At 43.3% G+C, this 21751-nt stretch overlaps 1 protein-coding gene across 1 annotated transcript in view; it reads right to left on the bottom strand.

Annotated features, from left to right (window-relative positions):
• The window catches only part of WWC3 (WWC family member 3), a 357513-nt gene that overhangs the window by 182798 nt on the left and 152964 nt on the right, over positions 1–21751 (bottom strand). Inside the window, exons 2-3 of the mRNA XM_082245434.1 lie at positions 19455–19564; positions 3183–3386 (exon numbers count right to left, since the gene is read on the bottom strand). Coding sequence (XP_082101560.1) covers positions 3183–3386; positions 19455–19564 — 314 coding nt within the window. The remainder of the gene's footprint in view (positions 1–3182; positions 3387–19454; positions 19565–21751) is intronic.

The following is a 21751-nucleotide window of genomic DNA, read 5'->3' as shown; positions in this document are numbered from 1 at the left end:
CATAGTTCTAGGTAAATCTAAAGAAAAAGGTACAGAAGATTGTAAGAAAATTGTATAATGTATGGCCAGTCTTACTGTACACTGATAATAGAACAAACAACATTAAGAAAAAAGGAAGTACCCTGGAATTCTCATGGTTTTGACAATCTAGGAAGTTGAGGCTGCTGGCAGGATCATCAGATAATTTAGGCATTTTGAGATCACATTAATACAGTGCATACAAGAAATATTAGCAATCATATGTAGAAACACTAAATGCTAATTTTTTATTTGAGTTTACTTACACTTTAAAATAAAACCATGGCCTCCTATCCTTAAAAAAAAATTGTGCTGCAGCATTTAACTAAAAGTTCATCTGCAAAGTCCCAGAACTACCTGTTGAGCATGCCAGTGAAATTTACCTAATGCAGCTGCCTGTGATAATATAATGTGGCAACAATGCTGCACTGCCCATGAATTCAGAGCAGAGGTGCTAATCTAAGGTAAGCTATGTCTGCTTGCACTACAGTGGGATGCTAACAATTTTGCAGAGGGTGTGACTATCAGCATTGTATTTGAGATTTATAAGCATGTAGCTTGTCAATCAGCACCTGGCCACTGCTTTCTGGATGAACAGCGCTGCTTCTGCTGCTGAAACTGTTCCACTGTGGGCGGCAGTGCCTTAGAGAGAGAGCATGTGACGCACAAAGAAGAAGGATTTGACTCAAGGAAGGTAAAGGGGGGTGAATAGTGACTAGATTTTGGACTTATTTAGGCTGTCACACAGGAGCCCTTGTTTGTACTTTCACTAGTTTCAGATCGCCCGCCTGGCCGCAATGTACTGCAAAGCGGTGTACTGGTACATCGCTGCCTGTTTCTGGGATTAGGGCGTGCGCATGCGCGCTCCCTCGCAGACACCCACTGTGTACACAGCGGGATTCTGTCAGCAGGTACCAGCCAATGATTAATAGCAGGGACCTGCTGATTGGCTGTGTTGGCTGATTGGCTGTGTCCAATCACAGCCCAGAGCCCTGCTTTTCAAGGATAAGAAACAAAGAGATTATCAGTAAAAAGCAGCATACATTACACGCATTAACACTTGTTAAGCACACAGTTAACCCTTTGATCGCCCTAAATGTTATCCCCTTCCCAGCCAGTGTCATTAGTACAGTGACAGTGTTAGAACTGATCATTGTATTAGTGTCACTGGTGATATCAGTGGCAGTTAATCAGTTCCCACCCAGCATCAGTGTCAGATTGCCCGAAGCACTATTGCAGACCCACTATAAGTCGCCAATCACTGCCATTACTAGTATAAAAAATAAATAAATAAATAAAAATTCCAATATATATACCATAGTTCGTAAATGCAAACTAATCAATAAACACTAATTGGGATTATTTCTTTTTTTACCAATGACATATAGCAGAATACATTTTGACCTAAAATTTAAAGAATTTAGAATTTTTTTACAGCAGAAAGTAAAAAACATATTGTTTTCTTTTTTCTCAAAATTATCTTTTTAGTTTTTTATATAAGAAAAATTAAAATCCCAGTGGTGATCAAATAGCGCCAAAAGAAAGCTCTAGTTGTGTGAAAAAAATGATATGCATTTTGTTTGGGTACAGTATTGCAGGACCGCACAATTACTAGTTAAAGTAGCACAGTGCTAAATAGCAAACAATGGCCTGGTCATGAATAGTGCAAGACTTTACGGAGCTGAGTCGGTTAATATTTCTGCCATGCACTTCAGTATCCTCCTAAAAAAACACAATCTAGATTACCTTTAGCCTACCTATTCTGTACATCTATGAACTTGTATATTAATGTAAGTGACTCTTTAGAGAATACGTACATACAGAAAACAACAGAACATACCCAGGTTTAAAGATTATCGTAGCAGTTAATTTAGATAAATGTTGCTGTAGACATAATTTTTTCCTTTATGCATTAAACTGAAAGCAAACTACAGTCAGGTCCATAAATATTGGGACATCGACATTGGCTCTATAATGGATTTGAAATGAAAAAAACAAGATGTGCTTTAACTGCAGACTTTCAGCTTTAATTTGAACTCTGAACCGTTTATCTGCTCCTTGTAAATGGGATAATGAGGGAATAACACACACCTGGCCATGGAACAGCTGAGCCGCCAATTGTCCCATTACTTTTGGTTCCTTAAAAAGTGAGAGGCACATATACAAACTCTGAAGACATCACTACGCTCTGACGAAACGCGCGCCAGGTGGAACGCACGCCGTCAGCCCGGAAGTCAGCCTGGAACGCAAACCGCTCTCCACGCTACAGACACTTTACTGGCGGGCTCTGTACAGCGTTTTTTTTATCCTTGTTTGCCTTTTAACTTAAATAAAGCAACCTAAATGGTACTGCACCATCCGGAGCTTGTTTGTTTTGTTCCCCTAACCTAACTTGGAGGACCTTGAGGACCCTATTCGCTTAGCGTGGGGGAATCCGGTCGAGAGGGATCAGAGCCCAGCAGTTACCATCTTCCCGACCTGGAGGGTCATAAAAGCATTATTGGTCTCTTTGCCGTAAGGCAGTTGAGACCCACTATATCCGGTGAGTTTACATCTTATCCTTTTTGAAGTCACCTGTATGATTGGATTTCCTGGACCATTGGAGGATCCAGCACCAAGCACTTGCACTTTTTTTGGCACTCTTTTGGATTATTTATCACTGAGTCACCTATGAACTATTTTGGACTTCACTTGGCACATTATTCATATTGTCATTTATTTATTCAATTCTTCACTGTATATATTTTTTAAGGGTACAGAATTTAGATATTTATGATATTAGCCTTTTTAATTGTAATTTTATTCCCACCTGTCCCTGCTCATACCAGCAAGCGCTATATTATCCCATCGAATTTGGGATTTCTCACACATATACAAACTGTTGTAATTCCTACACCTTTGACCTGATTTGGATGTAAATACCCTCGAATTAAAGCTGAAAGTCTACAGTTAAAGCACATCTTGTTGTTTCATTTCAAATCCATTGTGGTGGTGTATAGAGCCAAAAAGAATAGAATTGTGTCACTCCCAATATTTATGGACCTGACTGTAAGTCCATGCTATAAATCCATTCCAAATAAAATAACACTGCTGGATATATTGGGTGACTACTCCAACTGTATTGCTTCTTCAAAACATAAAAAGAAAATGGTCCATTTACTTACAGCTGGCATGGGAACGGTTATCTTCATCACAGAGTTCATGAAGCTGCTGGTATTCCTTCTGTGCCAACTCAAAACGCTGCTGCTTGATTTGATAAATCTCTTTTTTAGCATTCAGAGCATCCTGAGCGACAACTAAATATTCCTTCAACATCCGCTCCTGTTCTCGTCTCCACTGCTCTCGAGGGTCCTCAATTTGTGTGATCTCTTCATAAAAAAGGAAAAATGCAGTATTAGCCAAATGATTTCTAAAAATTATTTTTTTAAAACAAAATGCTAAACCATTCTTAAACTGAAAGTGTAAACTAACAATGGTTAAAGGAGAAGTATAGCCAAAGCTTTTTTGACTATACTTCTGCTATGGATCACAGCAGTGCAGTTTGTTATAAAGCCTGCTTGTGGCTGACATCACAGAGCCGATCCAGGCTCTAAAAAAGGATCCATCAGAATCCACCCAAAACCCTGGACCGCCACCTGGCTCAGCCTCTCAGCAGTTCACTTAGAGCCTGAGCCAGCCCCTCCTGCCCCCTCCACAGCCTACTGCAGTGAGCGCTGGAGGGGCAGAGCAGAGAGCTGCTGACTGACAGTCTCAGCGCTCTGTTCAGAGAGGAGGGGAGGAACTAAGCAATCATAGATGTTTGATCGCTCAGTTCTCACTACAGAGCCAGCGGGGGACAGATGCAGCATCGGATCAATGTTGCCTCTACCTATGTGAGTATAATGGGGTTTTTTCTTGTTCAAATAGTATATTGATAACAAAAATCAAGAGAACAGAAAATACATGTCACTTTTGAAACAAATGGCAAACCAAATTGTCTACAACCAGTCAAATAGAAAAGCAGCTTAAAGGATAAGCATAACATGAAATAACAGCCAGGTATCCATGGTTCAAACTGTTATTGCAGAAAGTGAAGAAAAGTTTCTGACATCAGATTAAAATCAGAAGTAACTGGAGTTATGCTTTATACAACCATATGGGGTAGTGAGGTCTGCCAATAGAATGGGGAAAATGTTTCCCATAAATGTAGTTAAGCAGGTTGAGCCCACAAGGTCAGGGCGGCATTGCCATAAGGTCCAGCTTGGATAATTGGGTTAAGCAAACCATATGAGGAGCCGAAAAGGACATGAAATGGACAGAGGGAAACATAGGTGGGGGATACAAGTAGAAGGAAGAGGGGGGGACCAAGATTAGCAAAAAGCAAAGAGAAGAAAAGTAGGGGGGAGGGCCCCTCGAGGGAGGACTAGGGGAGGGAAAAAAGGGGGAGACTGGAACTTCCAGGTGGTGTTACCGTGCGTATGTATTATTGTTTAACCAGTTGCCGCCCGCCCGCCGTCATATTACGGCGGAGCGGTGCGACCATTGTTCTGGGCCGCCGTCATATAACGGCGGCACATTCAGCAGGGCAGGCGCGCGATCGTGTGCGCGCCGCCCTGCACTGCCGGTGTCGGCGTGTCCCCGGGACACAGCCCGTCACCGGCAGGGGGGAAACAGCCAATGGGCATGGCTGTTTCCCACGTGATCGGCTGTGTTCCAATGACACAGCCGATCACAATAGAGGAGCCCACAAGATGACCGCGCATGCGCGATCGGGAGCGCGCATGCGCGGTCATGTCGGTGGCGCTGTGTTCCGTAGGAACACAGCTAGTCACCGGTGGTAGTAAACAGTCACTGACAGTGACTGTTTACTATGTGATCGGCTGTGAATCCATTCACAGCCGATCACAAAATGTAAACACAGAGCAGTAACTCACTGTTACTGCTCTGCTCTCCTCACAAAGTTTCCAGTGTGAGGAGAGCAGAGCCAGAGACAGTGAGTTACTGCTCTGTGTACCTGTCAGAATGTTAAAGCACACCAGTAAAGGTCCCCACACAGTCCTTAGCCCCCCCCCCCCAATTGCACCTGTCACTCAACAGTCACCTCATCAGTGCCCAGAAATTGACACCCATAAGGCTACGTTCACATGTGAGCGTAGCGATCGCGGGCAGAATCACCGCGATTCTGCCAGCGATCCGGAAATCATTGCAAATCGCGGGGCGCCTGTGCGTTGCCCGTGATTTGCAATAGCACCCCAAACGCTGTGCAATGCTGCCGTGATTTCCACCTGTCGAATCGCAGTAACATTGCGCAAACAACGCATGCCGCCCAAAAAAGGTACAAGAGTTTCTTTGGGGCGTCATGCGTTGTTTGCGCAATGTTACCGCGATTCGGCAGGCGGAAATCGCGGCAACATCGCACAGCGTTTGGGGTGCTATTGCAAATCACGGGCAACGCACAGGCGCCCCGCGATTTGCAATGATTTCCGGATCGCGGGCAGAATCGCGGTGATTCTGCCCATGATCGCTACGCTCACATGTGAACATAGCCTAAAGTGCACCTGTCACCAGAGACTGCCATCAGTACCGCCGTGCACCATCGCCCGTCACCTGTCACCCATTGGTGACCATCACCCGTCACCTGTCACCCCATCAATCACCGTCACCTGTCACCCCATCAGTCATCGTCACCTGTCACCCCATCAGTCATCGTCACCTGTCACCCCATCAGTGATTATCACCTGTCACCCCATCAGTGATTATCACTCGTCACCCCATCAGTCATCGTCACCTGTCACCCCATCAATCATCGCCACTTGTCACCCCATCAGTGATCGTCATCTGTCACCCCATCAATCATCGTCACTTGTCACCCCATCAGTGATCGTCATCTCTCACCCCATCAATCATCGTCACCTATCACCCCATCAGTGACCGTCATCTGTCACCCCACCAGTCATCGTCACCTGTCACCCCATCAGTCATTGTCATCTGTCACCCCATCAGTCATCGTCACCTTATCAGTTATCGTCACCTGTCAACCCATCAGTCATCGTCATCTGTCAACCCATCAGTCATCGTCATCTGTCAACCCATCAGTCATCGTCACCTGCCACCTATCAGTCACCTGCCACCCATCAGTGATCATCCGCAGTCAACCGTCACCCGTCGCACAGCCAGCATGTCAAAAAGGATGTACAGCAACGAGGAGGCCCTTCAGGCCCTCTCCATGACTGATGAGAGCACCGGGGAGCTCTCATCAGTATCCAAATACAATTCCGAATCCGATTCGGAATTTGAAATCGCTAATAGTAGCGGATCGGAGATGGACTCGGACTATTCCTGTACACTTTCCTTTATACAATGTATTTTGGGGTGCAATTTTTGCTATATACATGCAACCACTTACCGACCGCCTAACGACTATATACGTCGGCCATTAAAAGCTAAATACTGGGGTTATGGCAGCAGATAGCTGCCATAACCCCGGTATTTTTTTAAACGGCGGGCGGTTGGCTTTCAGATAAGGGTGGTCCCAGTGGCGGATTCGCTGCGGAATTACCCTTACGGTGCAGGGGAAAGGGCCCCCCCCCCTCCCGCCGCATCCCAGACGTTTTCCCAGCTTACCGGACCCGCCGGCAGCGGGGAAAACTATCCGGTCCCGGATCCTCAGCGACAGGAAGTCGAGTGAGGGCAAGATGGCCCTCACTCGACTCTATGGTCTTGGAGGACCGGAGCTACGTCAAAAGTCTTTGCCTAGCAACCGGTTTAAAGGGTCAGTTTGTTTGTTTTTTTTTCTTTTTCAACAATTTTTTTTATTTTTTTTATTTTTTAGAGTAGTTGTGAGTTCTTTTTGACCCCAGATCTCACAATAAAGAGGACCTGTCATGCCTATTTCTATTACAAGGGATGTTTACATTCCTTGTAATAGGAATAAAAATGATCAACATTTTTTTTTTTAAACTGTATAAAATAAAAAATAATAAATAAAATAAATAGGAAAAAAAAAAATGAAAGCGCCCTGTCCCCGTTAGCTCGCGCGCAGAAGCGAATGCATACGCAAGTCCCGCCCACATATGTAAACGGTGTTCAAACCACACATGTGAGGTATCGCCGCGATCGTTAGAGCGAGAGCAATAATTTGAGCCCTAGACCTCCTCTGTAACTCTAAGCTAGTAGCCTGTAGAAATTTTTAAAATGTTGCCTATGGGGATTTTTAAGTACCAATGTTTGGCGCCATTCCGTGAGCGTGCACAATTTTGAAGCATGACATGTTGGGTATCTAATTACTCGGCGTAACGTTATCTTTCACATTATGGAAATTGGGCTAAATTTACTGTTTTCTTATATTTTAATTAAAAAAAGTGAATATTTTTCAAAAAAATTGCATTTGGAAGACTGCTGCCCAAATATGGTGTGATAAAAAATATTACAACAATCTCCATTTTATTCTCTAGGGTCTCTGCTAAAAAAAATATATAATGTTTGGGGGTTCTAAGTAATTTTCTAGCAAAAAAATTGATTTTAGCTTGTAAACACCAAGTGTCAAAAATAGGCCCAGTCTTAAAGATATTGAATGGAATTGCACCTTATTTCGGATTCTTTTATATGGACACTATGAACACTGCACTTTATTAATTTATAAATATTTAGATTGAAGAGTGAAAGCACACAGCACCTTTGATTGATTCTGAAGAAATATTTACATTTTTTTTATTTATTTATTGACATCTTTAAGAAATACAAGCACCCAGCACTTTGTCATATATAGTCAACACAATATAGAGGCATATTGGATTTATTTATTTATATTTTGCACTATATATAATCACGTTTATACTTTTAAGTGACCACCTACTCCCAGCAAAAAAGAACACGGTTTTACCCAATTATTAAATATATATATTCACATCGTTTTATAAATAATTTATTTTTTCACTTCTGAAGCGCGCCACAAACCCACACTATTTTGATCTCCATTTTATTCTCTAGGGTCTCTTCTAAAAAAAATATATATAATGTTTGGGGGTTCTAAGTAGTTTTCTAGCAAAAAAATTGATTTTAGCTTGTAAACACCAAGTGTCAAAAATAGGCCCAGTCTTAAAGTGGATAAATGGACAACTTTGTGTAAAGTGCTACTTGGATGTTAGGACTCTGTATGTGGCTAGGCTGTGTAAAAGTGTTACACATGTGGTATCGCCATACTCAGGAGGAATAGCAGAATGTATTTTGGGGTGCAATTTTTGCTATGTACATGCTATGTGTTGGAAATATTTCATAAATGGACAACTTTGTGAAAAAAAAATGCATTTTAATTTTCTTTCCACATTTTCCAAAAAACTTGTGGAAAAAAATGACACATTCAAAAGACTCATTATGCCTCAAAAATTATACGTTGGGGTGTTTTCTTTCCAAAATGGGGTCATTTTATGGGGGTTTCAATTGTCCTGGTGCTCCAGGGCCTTCAAAAGTGCGATAGGTTGTCAGGAAATTATATGTGTAATTTATGCTCCTAGAATGCCGGACGGTGCTACTTGGATGTTAGGCCTCTGTATGTGGCCAGGCTGTGAAAAAGTCTCACACATGTGGTATCGCCATACTCAGGAGGAGTAGTAGAATGTGTTTTGGGGTGTAGTTCCAAGTATACATATGTTGTGTGAGAGAAATAACCTGTTAATACATCAATTTGTAAAAAAAAAAAAATCTTAATTTTGCAAAGAATTGTGGGAAAAAATTACAACTTCAAGAAACTCACCATGCCCCTTATTAAATACCTTGGAATGTCTACTTTCCAAAAAGGGGTCATTTGGGGGGTATTTGTACTTTCCTGACCTTTTAGTGTCTCAAGAAATGAGATAGGCCTTCAGTACATCAGGTGTGATCAAGTGTGATCAATTTTCAATGAATAGCACCATAGCTTGTGGACTCTATAACTTTCACAAAGACCAAATAATATACACTTACTTGGGTTATTTTTACCAAAGATAGGTAGCAGTATAAATTTTGGCCAAAATTTGTGAAGAAAAATTACTAATTTGCAAAATTCTATGACAGAAACAAAGAAAAATGCGTTTTTTCACAATATTTTCAGTCTTTTTTTATTTATAGCACAAAAAATAAAAAACCCAGTAGTGATTAAATACCATCAAAAGAAAGCTCTATTTGTGTGAAGAAAAGGACACAAATTTTTTATGGGTACAGTGTTGCATGACTGAGTAATTGTCATTCAAAGTGTGAGAGCGCTGAAAGCTGAAAATCGGTCTGGGCAGGAAGGGGGTGAAAGTGCACTGTAGGCAAGTGGTTAAGGGAGTAACAGTGTGGTATCGAAATCAAGAGGAAAGAAATTTCTCATATTTGGCCACTTTAAGATTATGGCTTCAATTCTTTGTCTTTTTTAAATGCCATACTTTAAAGGCGACTATAATCTGAGAAAAACTGATTATGATCTGCTTGGCTAATTTCTGATTGGCAGCAATTTTTCCACATTCTTTAGACTGTCAATCAAAACCAGCTTCTGTGGATGAGGGGCATGCCAGTATTATTAGGCTTCATGCACACTGGGGCTCTTCTAAATGCTTTTCTCCTGGCTGAAGAAAAGCAGCTGCAAAAACGTCCCTAATGCCCCGTACACACGTGCAGATTGTCGGCCGAAAAGATTCGGCCGACGACCGATCGGCCGATTGTAGGCTTGTAAGTATGATGCTTCCGACAGCGCACTTTCGGCCGAACAGAATCTGTCGTGCAAGCATTAAAATTTTTGTATGCCGACACCAGTACGGCCGATTGTTCGCCAGTCAGTACAGAATTCGGCCGACAGACAGCAGATTTGCAAGACTGGGCATGCTCAGAAAAGAAAAAAGACAAGGAAAGTTAACCATCACATGACATCACTTCTGCAGTCGGCTGTTGTTGGCCGACAAAATTCGTGTGCAGTCTTTTGCAGTTTTCAACAGACACGACAGCCCTCGGACAAAAGACGGCCGATCGTTCGGCCGACGATCGGTACGTGTGTACGAGGCATTAGCCTCCTTTTTTCAAATAAGTTTAGGTGCATCAATTGCTTCGGCATTTATTAATTTAATTAACCAGAATATTAACCACTTGACCTCCAGAAGATTTACCTCCCCCATGACCAGCCCATTTTTTGCTCTACGGCACTGCGTTATTTTAACTGATAATTGCATGGCCATGCAACGCTGTCCATAAATGAAATTTATGTTATTTTTTTCCCCACAAATAAAGCTTTCTTTTGGTGGTATTTGATCACCACTGGGTTTTTATTTTTTGCGCTATAAACAAAAAAAGACCAGCCATTTTGAACAAAAAAAAAAAAAACAATACTTTTTACCTTCTGCTATAAAGCATATCCAATAAACAAAATTAAAAAAATCAAACTTCTTCATAAATTTAGGCCAATATGTATTCTGCTACATATTTTTGGTAAAAAAAAAAAAAAATCTCAATAAGCGTATATTGATAGGTTTCTGCAAAAGTTATAGCATCTACAAACTATGGGATGTATCGATATGTACTGGAATTTTTATATATTTTTTTTTTATACTAGTAATGGTGGCGATCAGCGACTCTTAGCAAAACTGTAATGATGCGGCAGACAATCTGACACTAACTGACACTTTGTGGGAACCAGTGACACTAATACTGTGACCAATGCTAAAAATATGCACTGTCACTGTACTAATGACACTGGCTGGGAAGGGGTTAACACCAGGGGTAATCACAGGGTTAAATGTGTGCCTAACCAGTGTTATTGTGTGTAGAGTGTGCTGCTTTCACTAAGGGATGTGCTGGATTTAATCACTGCTTAGCAGGGAAACAAAATCCAGCACATTCCCGCTGACAGGACGTAGCTCTAGATTGTTTACATATGCAGAGCTCTGTTCCCTCACCGATCAGCGGGTGCCGGAGGTCATCCGTTGGCCGACACCCACTGATCGACTTCTGCTGTGAATAATCACAGCAGAAGAGGCGTGCCCCCTCTACTTGGAAGTGCAGAATCACATATATATATATATACACACACATACACGATTTAGCATAGAGCAGCCATCCTGCAGCAATAAATCTGCCAAAGGGCAGTTGTCCACTGGTTAATTTATTCTAATTAATTTTAATTAAAAATGCGCGTTTGGATGCGTTTTCCCACGTTTAGCCATGTCCGGCTTTTTTTTTCTGCCAAAATGCTCCTCGCTACCTCTAAACTCCTGTAAACGCCTATAGTGTGCACGGACACATAGGTCTACATGGAGGGGAGTTTAGAGGCAAAGAAAAAAGAACTCATCTGCCTGTAAAAGCTTCATTTTTTTTTTTTTTTCTCAAGTGTGCATGAGGCCTTCCACTATTCATTATACCTGCTGAGATGTGTCCAAGTCCTAAATAGGCAAAAGGTTTACCTTTAAATCAGGAAACCACAATAACCAGTGACTGGCATATACATCACAGCCTCTCTTATGGGAGGGGAAGGCAAGGCAAGGGATTATGTCAATGCCCGCATCCCTAGTATCTCTGCTGAAAAAATACTTTCTATTTGTGAAATATGCACCACCTAGTGGCTCCATGAAGGCAGGAATACAAATAAAGACCGTTTTTATGTATTTATGTACTATCCCAACCTGCAAACAATCATGAGTGGAATCATAGAGTGGCAGCCAAGTAGGAATGATAGAATATTTAATTATTCTCTATCAGAGTTACTATCAAAGTTATGGGGAGCTTTTAAGCCTTTAAACCGGTATTAAGTCCCAAACCAAAAGGTTTACATAACGCAGATAACCAATCATTAGATGTGGTGGCTCCATTCATTTTCTTTTTTAGGTTACAATTACAGAAACAGTTATGTTCCTTTTTGGATAAACGTTTTACGTAAATAAGTAAAAGCTAGCCATTGTAAGCACCCCTGCTGGTGTTAAATGGTTTGCCTCAACCTTCTAAATGCTACATCTGCAGAACAGCATGTTCTGATGAAAAACAATAGAATTACTGATCAGATCACCAGGTGAACATGTGAAAATAAATATAATGCAGCCACCATGTTTAGGAATTGATAAGATGCACTATAATAAATGCTTGCTTGGTCTGAAATGGATTTGAGATTCAGTATAAACATGATTCCCTCTTGTTCTTCTTTTTGAAAAAAAACATTCATTTAAGACTCATTTATTTTTGAACTTTGTCTGCATTTTCGTAAAAGAAACCCAAACAGTATAGACAGAGCAATGCTAATTTTGTATTGTTGTTTTTATGGTACAGCATGCAAACAATATGCAAAACGTGCATTTTTCAGAATGCAGCAAGCATGGCATAATGCATGTGTAACACTTTATGGTATTTTTCTTAAAGAAGTATTAAACCCAAAAGCAAATATTTTTTTATATTGCAGCTTATCAATTCTTAGATGCTACGGCTGCATTTGTTTTCTTTTTTTAGGCTTTCCTTCTTCTGTTTTCCTCCAGCTAGCAAGTCTGTTGTTTTTTTAAAAAAAACAAGCTCTCCAGCAGAATGTATCAGTTTACGGGGATGAGACAAATCATTTAAAGCGGAGTTCCGGCCTCTGAAAAGTTTTTTAGAAAAAGATACCCCCAGGACAGTCAGGGCTAGTGCATTCCACAATGGATAGCCTCTGAACTGTCCCAGGTTGCACTTACCTTTTAGAAGAAATACTTACCTTGAAAATTTCTTGTACAGCGCTGCCATCTCAGGTGTGGGCAGCTGAAGCCAGGGCGTCCTCTTCCGTGTCCTGTTCTGTGTCTTCTTCATCCCAGAATGCCCTGCACCGGCCCCGCTCGTCACTTCCGGGGCAGGCGCATGCCCAGAAGCTGTTGAGCAGGGAATGACGCGCCTGCACCGGAAGTGATGAGCGGGGCCGGTGCAAGCGCATTGACTCCTAGGAGCGATAACGTTCATCTTCCAGGAGTCATCTCAAGCAGGAAGTGACGGTCCAGGCCGCGGCCGCAGAGGGAGGAAGAGGAAGGAAGGTAAGTATATTTCCTGACAGACTCCATGGCAGCATACGTATCGGGTTTGGCTCCGCCTCCAAACCTACCCATAGGACCTCACTCCCATAAATCTTTGCTCCTGTTCAGCACACGTGTTCTTTTTTTGTCCTCCAAAGGATTACCTGATATCCTACCTGAAGATGGATTCCGGGTGATGGATGGCTCTACCTGTCGGGTATGGAGCTCTCCAATAAGCCCCAGCTGCTGCGGGGTATGGAGGAGGGGCGAAGATGTAGCAGCCTTGGCCAAAAAGCCCAGCTGCTGCGGGTGGCCGGTACCCTTGAAAGAGATAAGTCCGGTGTGCATCCATCCCTGGTGGTCTGCGGTTCGTGAGTACACTCCATGGCAGCTATGTTATATGCTTATATTTGCCTTTGTTTATATGTTTCTTCTCTTACCTGGTCTTTCCTGCCTTCCCTGGTGGCTAGTGGTCCGGGGCCGGTCAGCGGTTCACTTCCTGACCGGCCGCCGGTGCGGTGCACTACTGCGCATGTGCGGCGCCTCCAGAACGAGGCTTGGTTCTCGCGCGTGCGCAGTAAGAGCGCGGCGCATGCGCAGTGAGTTGGCGTCGGCGGCGAGCGCTGATGACGTCACCAGGCGCCATATTTAAACCCCAGAACTGTCAGCAGTGTTGTGTTTATACACACTGCTGATACTGGGTGTTCCATACTCCGCATCTGATCGGTTTTTGGACGCCTGCTGTTCGTTGCCGCTCTGCCTGCTAACCTCTGGTTCTTGGTGAGTACTGGCCCCAGTTTGGGAGCCTCCCCCCCCCTCCTCTTTTGCTGGTTTTCTGACATTGCTGTCCGGCTCATTCTTGTAGGTCAGCATCAGAATGGAAGCTACTTTGCCCTCCGGTGGTCAGCCCGCCCCTAACAGGTATTTGGGGCTTCTTAGTGGGGCTGTGGGTTATAGGGGGTGGGGGTAGGAACTCAAGTGTTCCTAGCTTCCTGTCTGTTTTTTTCTGTTTTTTCTCTTGTTCACAGCCCTCCTCGTTCAGAGACTAGGCACTCTTCTCAAAGAAGTGAAAGACGCTCAAGCTCTCGCCACCGGCACTCTACAGGAAAGTCCCGTTCGGGCTCACATCATCAAAAATCATCTACTTCAGCCAGCCACGCACGGAGACCTGACAAAGCAGGTTGCAGAGGCTGTGGCGCTAGTGTCCCGGAGAGGAAGCTTTTCTGTGATAGATGTTTCTCCCAGGCTGCGGGAGAAAGGGATACTTCCGATCAGCGCATTGAGGCTTTGGTCAAGAGAGTGGTTAAGGACTCTTTGGCAGAGTTGGGTGTCAGTCGTTCTCAAGACACTGCAACGGCTTCCCCAAGCCCCTCCCCTGTAGCACTACAGGTACAGGAAGATTTCGAGTCAGCCCACACAAGCCATCAGTCGATGCTCTTGTCAGGTAGCGACTCTGAAGATGAGGATCCCTGCTTGGGTTTTGAATATACCTTGGTGCCTTCCCTGGTTAAAGCGGTCAGAGAGACCTTAAATTGGGAGGAGTCAGCTGTTCCCCCTCCCAAGCAGAAGAAGTACTTTAAACAGCTCAATAAGGAGCGTGTTAATTTTCCCTTCCTGGGAGAGTTGGGTGAAATCATCTTGGAGGAGTGGAAAAAGGTGGAACGTAAGAATTCCTTAGTATCCAAGATGGCTAAACTTTACCCCTTCAAAGAGGATGATGTGAAACATCTTGAGTCCCCTCCCCTAGTTGACGCAGCAGTCATGAGACTGGTCAAGCACGTGACCCTTCCCTTAGAGGATACGGTCTCATTTAAAGACCCGTTGGACCGAAGGATGGACTCTGATTTGAAGAGAATCTACCTTACAGCAGGTATGGCCTGTAAGCCAGTCCTGGCTTTGGCTGCTCTATCCAAGGCCATGGAGTCTTGGGCTGATGTGGTAGACGAATCGGTCAGATCTGTTTCGGAGGAGGTGGCCAGAAGCGCTCCAATCCAGGAGCTTAGGCTGGGCGCGTCGTTCCTTGGGGAGGCTTCCATAGACTTGATCCGTCTATTGGCAAGAGTTATGCTGTCCTCGGTCACAGCTAAGAGAGCTCTTTGGCTCCGCCCTTGGGTGGCGGATCCGGCATCAAAGCAAGTTTGGTGCCGTATTCCCTTTGAGGGGTCCTCCCTTTTCGGGAATAAACTGGACGAGGCCATAACCCGGGCTACAGGCGGTAAGTCTGGGTTTCTTCCCCAGGATCGGCGCCAGTTCAACGTCAAGAAAGGACAGCCTACCAGAAAATTTGTGCCTGACCGGGCCAGGGAAGCTCGTTCTTATAGACCTGGTCGGGAGTTCAACCGGAACTGGAGATCCAGACAGTCTTCCAGGAAGACGACAAAGAATGTCTCCTCTGGGGACCGCGAGCCCACTAAGTCCTTTTGAAGGTGGGCCCGCTCAGACATGTCGGGTGGGTGCACGTCTACGCTCCTTCCGACATGTCTGGGCGGCTTCGATTCAGGACCCCTGGGCCGTCAGGACGGTGTCTTCAGGCCACAAGTGGGTCTTCAAGGAGAGGCCAGGCTCAAGGTTCCTGCCTACTGCCATACCATGTCTAGAAGAAAGGCGTCAGATTTTGTTTTCTTACGTCGAAGCTCTCATTGCTCAAGGGGCTGTCATCTCCGTTCCAGAGTCAGAGCGAGGCCAAGGAATATATTCTCCGCTCTTTCTGGTCCAAAAGAAGAACGGATCATGGAGACCAGTAATAGATTTGACCTTCTTGAACAAATTCATAAAAAAAGAAAGGTTCAAAATGGAGACCCTGTTGTCCATACAGCAGTCAGTCCAGCCGGCAGATTGGATGGTGTCCATCGACTTGAAAGACGCCTACTTTCATGTCCCTGTGGACGAAGATTTTCAAAGGTTTCTCCGGTTCGAAGTGGGAGGATTACATCTTCAGTTTATCTGTCTCCCATTCGGGCTCTCAACATCTCCACGGACCTTTTCAAAAATCTTATTGGCCGTGGTAGCCCTACTGAGATTGAAAGGTATCCGTCTTCACCACTATTTGGACGATCTACTCCTGTTGTCCCAAGACAGAGACCAACTATTAGTTCATCTGGAGCAGGTCGTGTCCACTCTCCAGAAGTTTGGTTGGTTACTCAACAAGGAGAAGAGTCACCTGATTCCAACTCAGTCCCTGATCTACTTGGGCGCTCTGTTCGACACAGAGAAGGCGACTATCTCTCTTCCAGAGGAAAAGATAGGGACTCTCCGAGACAGGATTCGCTTTGCCCTCTCATCCTCTCATCTTCAGGCACGTCAATGTCTGAAGGTGATCGGGACTATGGTCGCAGTAGTCCCCATGGTGAAGTGGGCCCTGTGGAGGATGAGACCCTTTCAGAAGGGATTCCTTCAGCAATGGGATACGTGGCATCTGGATCAACGCATCTTCCTAACCCCTTCAATGAGAGCGAGTCTTCCTTGGTGGCTATGCAGAGACCACCTGCTGAACTGCCACTCTCTGAAACCAGCTCCGTGGGTAGTGGTTACCTCGGACGCCAGCAACATAGGCTGGGGTGCCCACTGTCTGTCGGAGGTGGCACAGGGCAGGTGGGAGTTTTCCACTCGAGGAATAGTATCCAACATACTAGAACTCCGAGCAGCATTCCAAGCTCTTCGAGCATTTGCTCACCTGACAAAGACCAACCTGTCATGCTGCGCCTGGACAACACCTCAGCAGTGGCATACATCAGGAAACAAGGGGGTACACGCAGCTGGTCCCTATTGAGGGAAGTGGAGCCGATTATGTCCTGGGCACAGAAAAATCTCTCGAATCTTTCAGCGGTTTATGTTCCAGGAGTCCAGAATGTCAAAGCAGACTTCTTGTCCAGAGTGGATCTGGACAACAACGAGTGGTCCCTTCACAAGGAAACGTTCGACTGGATCCTAACATTGGGGTTTTCTCCAGAGGTAGATCTCTTCGCCTCCCCCTGCAATCACAAACTGCCGAAGTACTACTCAAGATTCAGAGATCCACAAGCATCAGGGATAGATGCACTCTCGGATCAGTGGAGATTCCACAGGGCATACGCCTTCCCACCAATTCCGATTGTGTTGCAGTTCCTTCGGAGACTCAGGTCGGAGCCAGTGGAGGTAGTGGCGGTGATTCCCTTCTGGCCGAACAGGCCATGGTTTCCCCTTCTGACGCTACTCAGTGTCCAAGATCCAATCCCGCTACCCTTCAGACCGGACCTGTTGTCCCAGGGGTCTGTACTCCATCCATGCCCAGACCGTTTACATCTCAAGGTCTGGATGTTGAGAGGAGGAGGTTACAGGCTTTAGGCTGTCCAGAAACGGCAATCTCGACACTACTTAGTGCTAGAAGAAGCTCAACGAACAGGGTGTATCAGAGAATCTGGGAAAAATTTTCTGCACAACTGAATACAAGGCCTGATCCTCAATCTTCAATTAAGATCCAGGATGTATTGAGCTTTCTCCAATCAGGACTGGATTTGCCTCTATCAGTGAGTTCGCTCAGAGTCCAGGTCTCGGCTATTTCTGCTTTTACAGGGATCTCCTGGGCCACTCATGCCCTAATTCGTCAGTTCTTCCAAGGGGCAGTGAGAATCAGACCTCAGAGAAAACCCAGGTTTCCCAAGTGGGATCTGCCACTAGTTCTGGATTTCCTGGCGAGTCAAATTCAAGACATGTTTGATTCTTTGACCATAAGAGAGCTTACACTGATAACAGTGTTTCTGGTGGCTATAACCTCAGCAAAAAGAGTGTCGGAAATTGGGTCCTTTGGGACACAAGAGCCTTTCTTAACCTTTTTTCCTGACAGAGTGGTGCTCATCCCCATGCTGGATGCGAGACCAAAAAGGACCTCTGTCTTCCATGAAAACATAGAAACAGTATTACCAACCTTTAGACAGGAAGAGGAAGAATCTTCGGTTCATCCGCTGGATGTTGGAGAGTGTATTAAGAGATATTTAAATGCCACTTCCTCTTTCAGAAAATCAGAACATCTTTTCGTTACCTTTTATGGAAAAAACAAAGGTTCAAGAGCCTCGACGAGATCCATTTCCTCTTGGATCATCCAGACCATCCAGTGGGCTTATAGGGCTAAGGGCTTGACCCCTCCAGCAGTAGTTACAGCTCATTCGACGCGGAGCATCTCTACCTCCTGGGCAGTATCCAGACATGTGGCTCCTGAAGTCATTTGCAGAGCAGCATCGTGGTCCTCTATTAACACTTTCTTATCCCATTACTGTGTTGAGCCAGCGGCTCTTTCTTCTGTGAATTTTGGTTTGCAAGTCCTGTCTGTTTGACAAAATGCATTAAAACTTTTCTGTTCAGCACCTGCCCACCCTGTGTGTACGGCGAGTTATTTCCCGATACGTATGCTGCCATGGAGTCTGTCAGGAAAACGGAAAATTTATATCAAATACTTACCGTAATTTTCCTTTCCTGATGGACTCCATGGCAGCAGGAGTTCCCTCCCGGATTTCTGTGGAGGATAGTTACAGAACACGTGTGCTGAACAGGAGCAAAGATTTATGGGAGTGAGGTCCTATGGGTAGGTTTGGAGGCGGGGCCAAACCCGATACGTATGCTGCCATGGAGTCCATCAGGAAAGGAAAATTACGGTAAGTATTTGATATAAATTTTCCGTTTTTCTTCAAAAACAAGGTAAGTGAAAAAAAGAAAAAAAACAGGACTATCCATTTATTTTTCAGGTTGTCAGCAAGTGGATGGCCCAAAGTCATTTTTGAGGCCGGAACTCCGCTTTAACAATGGCAGGGGCAAGGAAAAACTGTTTGCTGTAACTGATTATAAAGTGTGAGCTGAAGTTTGGTTTCAATTTTATCTAAATCATCTAATACATTTAACACTTCCCCTAGACTAAAAATGCTGCTGTCTACTGTGCCTCCTGTTCTCATTCATCCAGAGTTGCGTCTCATTAATACAGGACGTGTGTTACCGCCAGATGACAAGGTGAAAACAGAGAGGAAAACCCCAAAGAAAAGAAAACGAATGCAGACACCACATTCAATGATTGGTAAGCTGCAATATAATAGATGTTTGGTTTTGGGTTTAATACCACTTTAAATTAGGCATTTTTATTATTTTATCTCATGTAATAAACCCTGACCAGTGTATAAATGCCTCAAACTGGAATTATTTGACCCTACCTCAAGCAACATCGGGATATGTGATAACTGTAATTAATAATAAATCATTTTCCATTGTCTAAGCTTGTCTGAGACTGATGGATCAAACAGGACATATTAAGCCTTAGGTATCATTAAGCTACAAGGGTTTAGACTTTCATAATCTATTTCTTTAAAAGTTAGGCCACCCAAGCTGATGTTACCAGGTTTTCATTTACAGTTCAAAGTGCAAAAGGGAACAATAATTACATGGGGACATTGCTTTCCAAAGTCTCCATTAACCTTCTTCATCTAAAGACTCAATAAAAGAATCAGCAGAAATGCTGTGGACACTTACGGTTAATATGGTCCATATAGTATACACCTATTTGTGTATCATAAACAATTTCCCATCCTAAAGGTAGTTCATTGCCAACACAGTCCGCAAACGTTAAAGGCTTTGTTATTCTGGAGAGAAGAGAAAATACAGACTGGTTAGAAACATGCATTAAACAGCCATACAAGTAATGATAAACAAACTATCATTAATTTGATCATTTCAAATGACAAGTATTTGGCACAGCAAATAAAATAAGCAATGTTTTTAATTAGGTTTTTTTTTTTTTTTTTTTTCTATCAAGGCAGATTTTTAAATTTCTAGGAAATATTTGTTTATACATTGAACAAATTATCTAATTCATATGATATGATCCTCTGATGGAATATGAACATTGATCAATTCATTTTTCACTGAACAATAAGGCCCCTTTCACACGAGCGAATCCGATCAGATCCGCCTGTCAGTTTTTTAGGCGGATCTAATCGGATCCTCCATACATCCCTATGGGGCAGCGGATGTCAGCGGAGACATGTCCGCTGACACCCACTGCCATCCGCATCCGATCCTGTCCGTGAAATCCGGACGGATGGAAACCCTATTTTCCATCCTTCCAGGGGGTGGGATCGGATGAGAGCGGGCAGGCGGTCTGCTCTCATCCCATTCCCCCATAGAGAGCAGCGGGGCTCTGACACCTCCATCTCCACACACAGCGCGGAGAGGGAGCTGTCACCTGCCTGCTCAGTGGGGATCAGTGTATCGATCCCCCTGCTGAGCAGCATGGATCCACCTACGGAGGCAGACCGTGTGAAAGAAGCCTTATATGGAGAAATCGTTATGTTACATACACAGTAAAGAGCAGGTGCTGATTGTTAAGGATGTCTTTTTAGTGCCAGTTCACATATACAGTATGCAATGCGGGAACGGATATGGATATAGTAGGGTATATGCAAGTGACCGATAAGATACTCAATGACCTGATATGATGTAATCGATAGTCCTATATATAGCTATAGATCAGATGGATATAGGGTATACGCAAGTGACCAATAAAATACTCAATGACCTGATATGATGTAATCAATAGCCCTAATATTTCTTAGTTCTAACATTGAAAGTGGTGTTACTCTACCAGCCGTGCTGTCTGGAAGAGTTGTAAGAAACACAAAAGCGGCTGGACAGAATTTTAAATCTTTAAACGGGTAAAACAATTCACAGTATGTCCATGTAGACGTTTGCTTGTAGTTAACTTTACAGTGAAATCAAATCAGTAAAGCTTTGCAATGGGGAACATCTAGAAATGTTAATAATGCCTAAGCAGCAACCTGAAAAAAGGATATGTTGCCCTGAATTCTTCCTTAAAAGTAGCAGTGCAGTTCCTGGCATTTGATTGTGCCTGGGTACTCCAATGCAGTGTGCCTCAAAGCTGTATATTCATTTTCCTGAGGTTCCTTGTACATATACTGCAATAGTGTGGGGCGGCTGTGCAGAATCACACACAGAGATGTATAGTAACGAAGTAGAACTACTTCACTACTGTACTTAAGTACCGAAAGGCGGTATCTGTACTTTCCTGGAGTAGAATTTTTTTCTCCTACTTCCACTTTTACTTCACTACATTTTTTCAATGATTTCAATACTTCTACTCCGATATTTTTTTTTTGTGCTGCATAGTTACTCGTTACTATTATAAAAATTACCGCTGCCAGAACAGTAGATGGCAGGTTTCATGAAGCTCAAAACGTGTATTATCAGCGCATACGAAAATAAAAGCTACTGTATGTATAAATAAAAGCTGCATTCGAAATAATAAAAAACAATATGATGTTCAAACTTTGGACTTCTTTCTTTAATAACTACATAACACAGTACTTGTACTTTTACTTTCAGTACTTGAGTAGCAAAATTTAAAAAAAAAAACTACTTGCAATACTTAACCTCCCTGGCGGTATGATTATGTCAGGAATTACATACCAAAAGCGGTACAATTGTTTTCATGGAAATTTGGCGTTATGTATTATAGGCCTACAATTCTTAGTGATTACTGACTTAAACCTGACCAAAACAAGAGTCTAGTAGACATCCCAGATGTGATAAATTTGAAACACAAATGCGTGAATTATAATCGAATCAATAATATTATTTTATTATTTAATATATAATATATATAATAAAATTATATTATTGATTAGATTATAATTCATGCATTATATATTATATATAGATATATGTGTGTGTGTGTGTGTATATATATATGTATATATATATATATATATATATATATATATATATATATATAAATATAATATATAACGCAT

This window comes from Pelophylax lessonae (assembly GCF_965119305.1).
Source record: "Pelophylax lessonae genome assembly, chromosome: 2".
NCBI classification, from domain to species: domain Eukaryota; kingdom Metazoa; phylum Chordata; class Amphibia; order Anura; family Ranidae; genus Pelophylax; species Pelophylax lessonae.
This window is presented reverse-complemented; position numbering and strand designations above follow the sequence as displayed.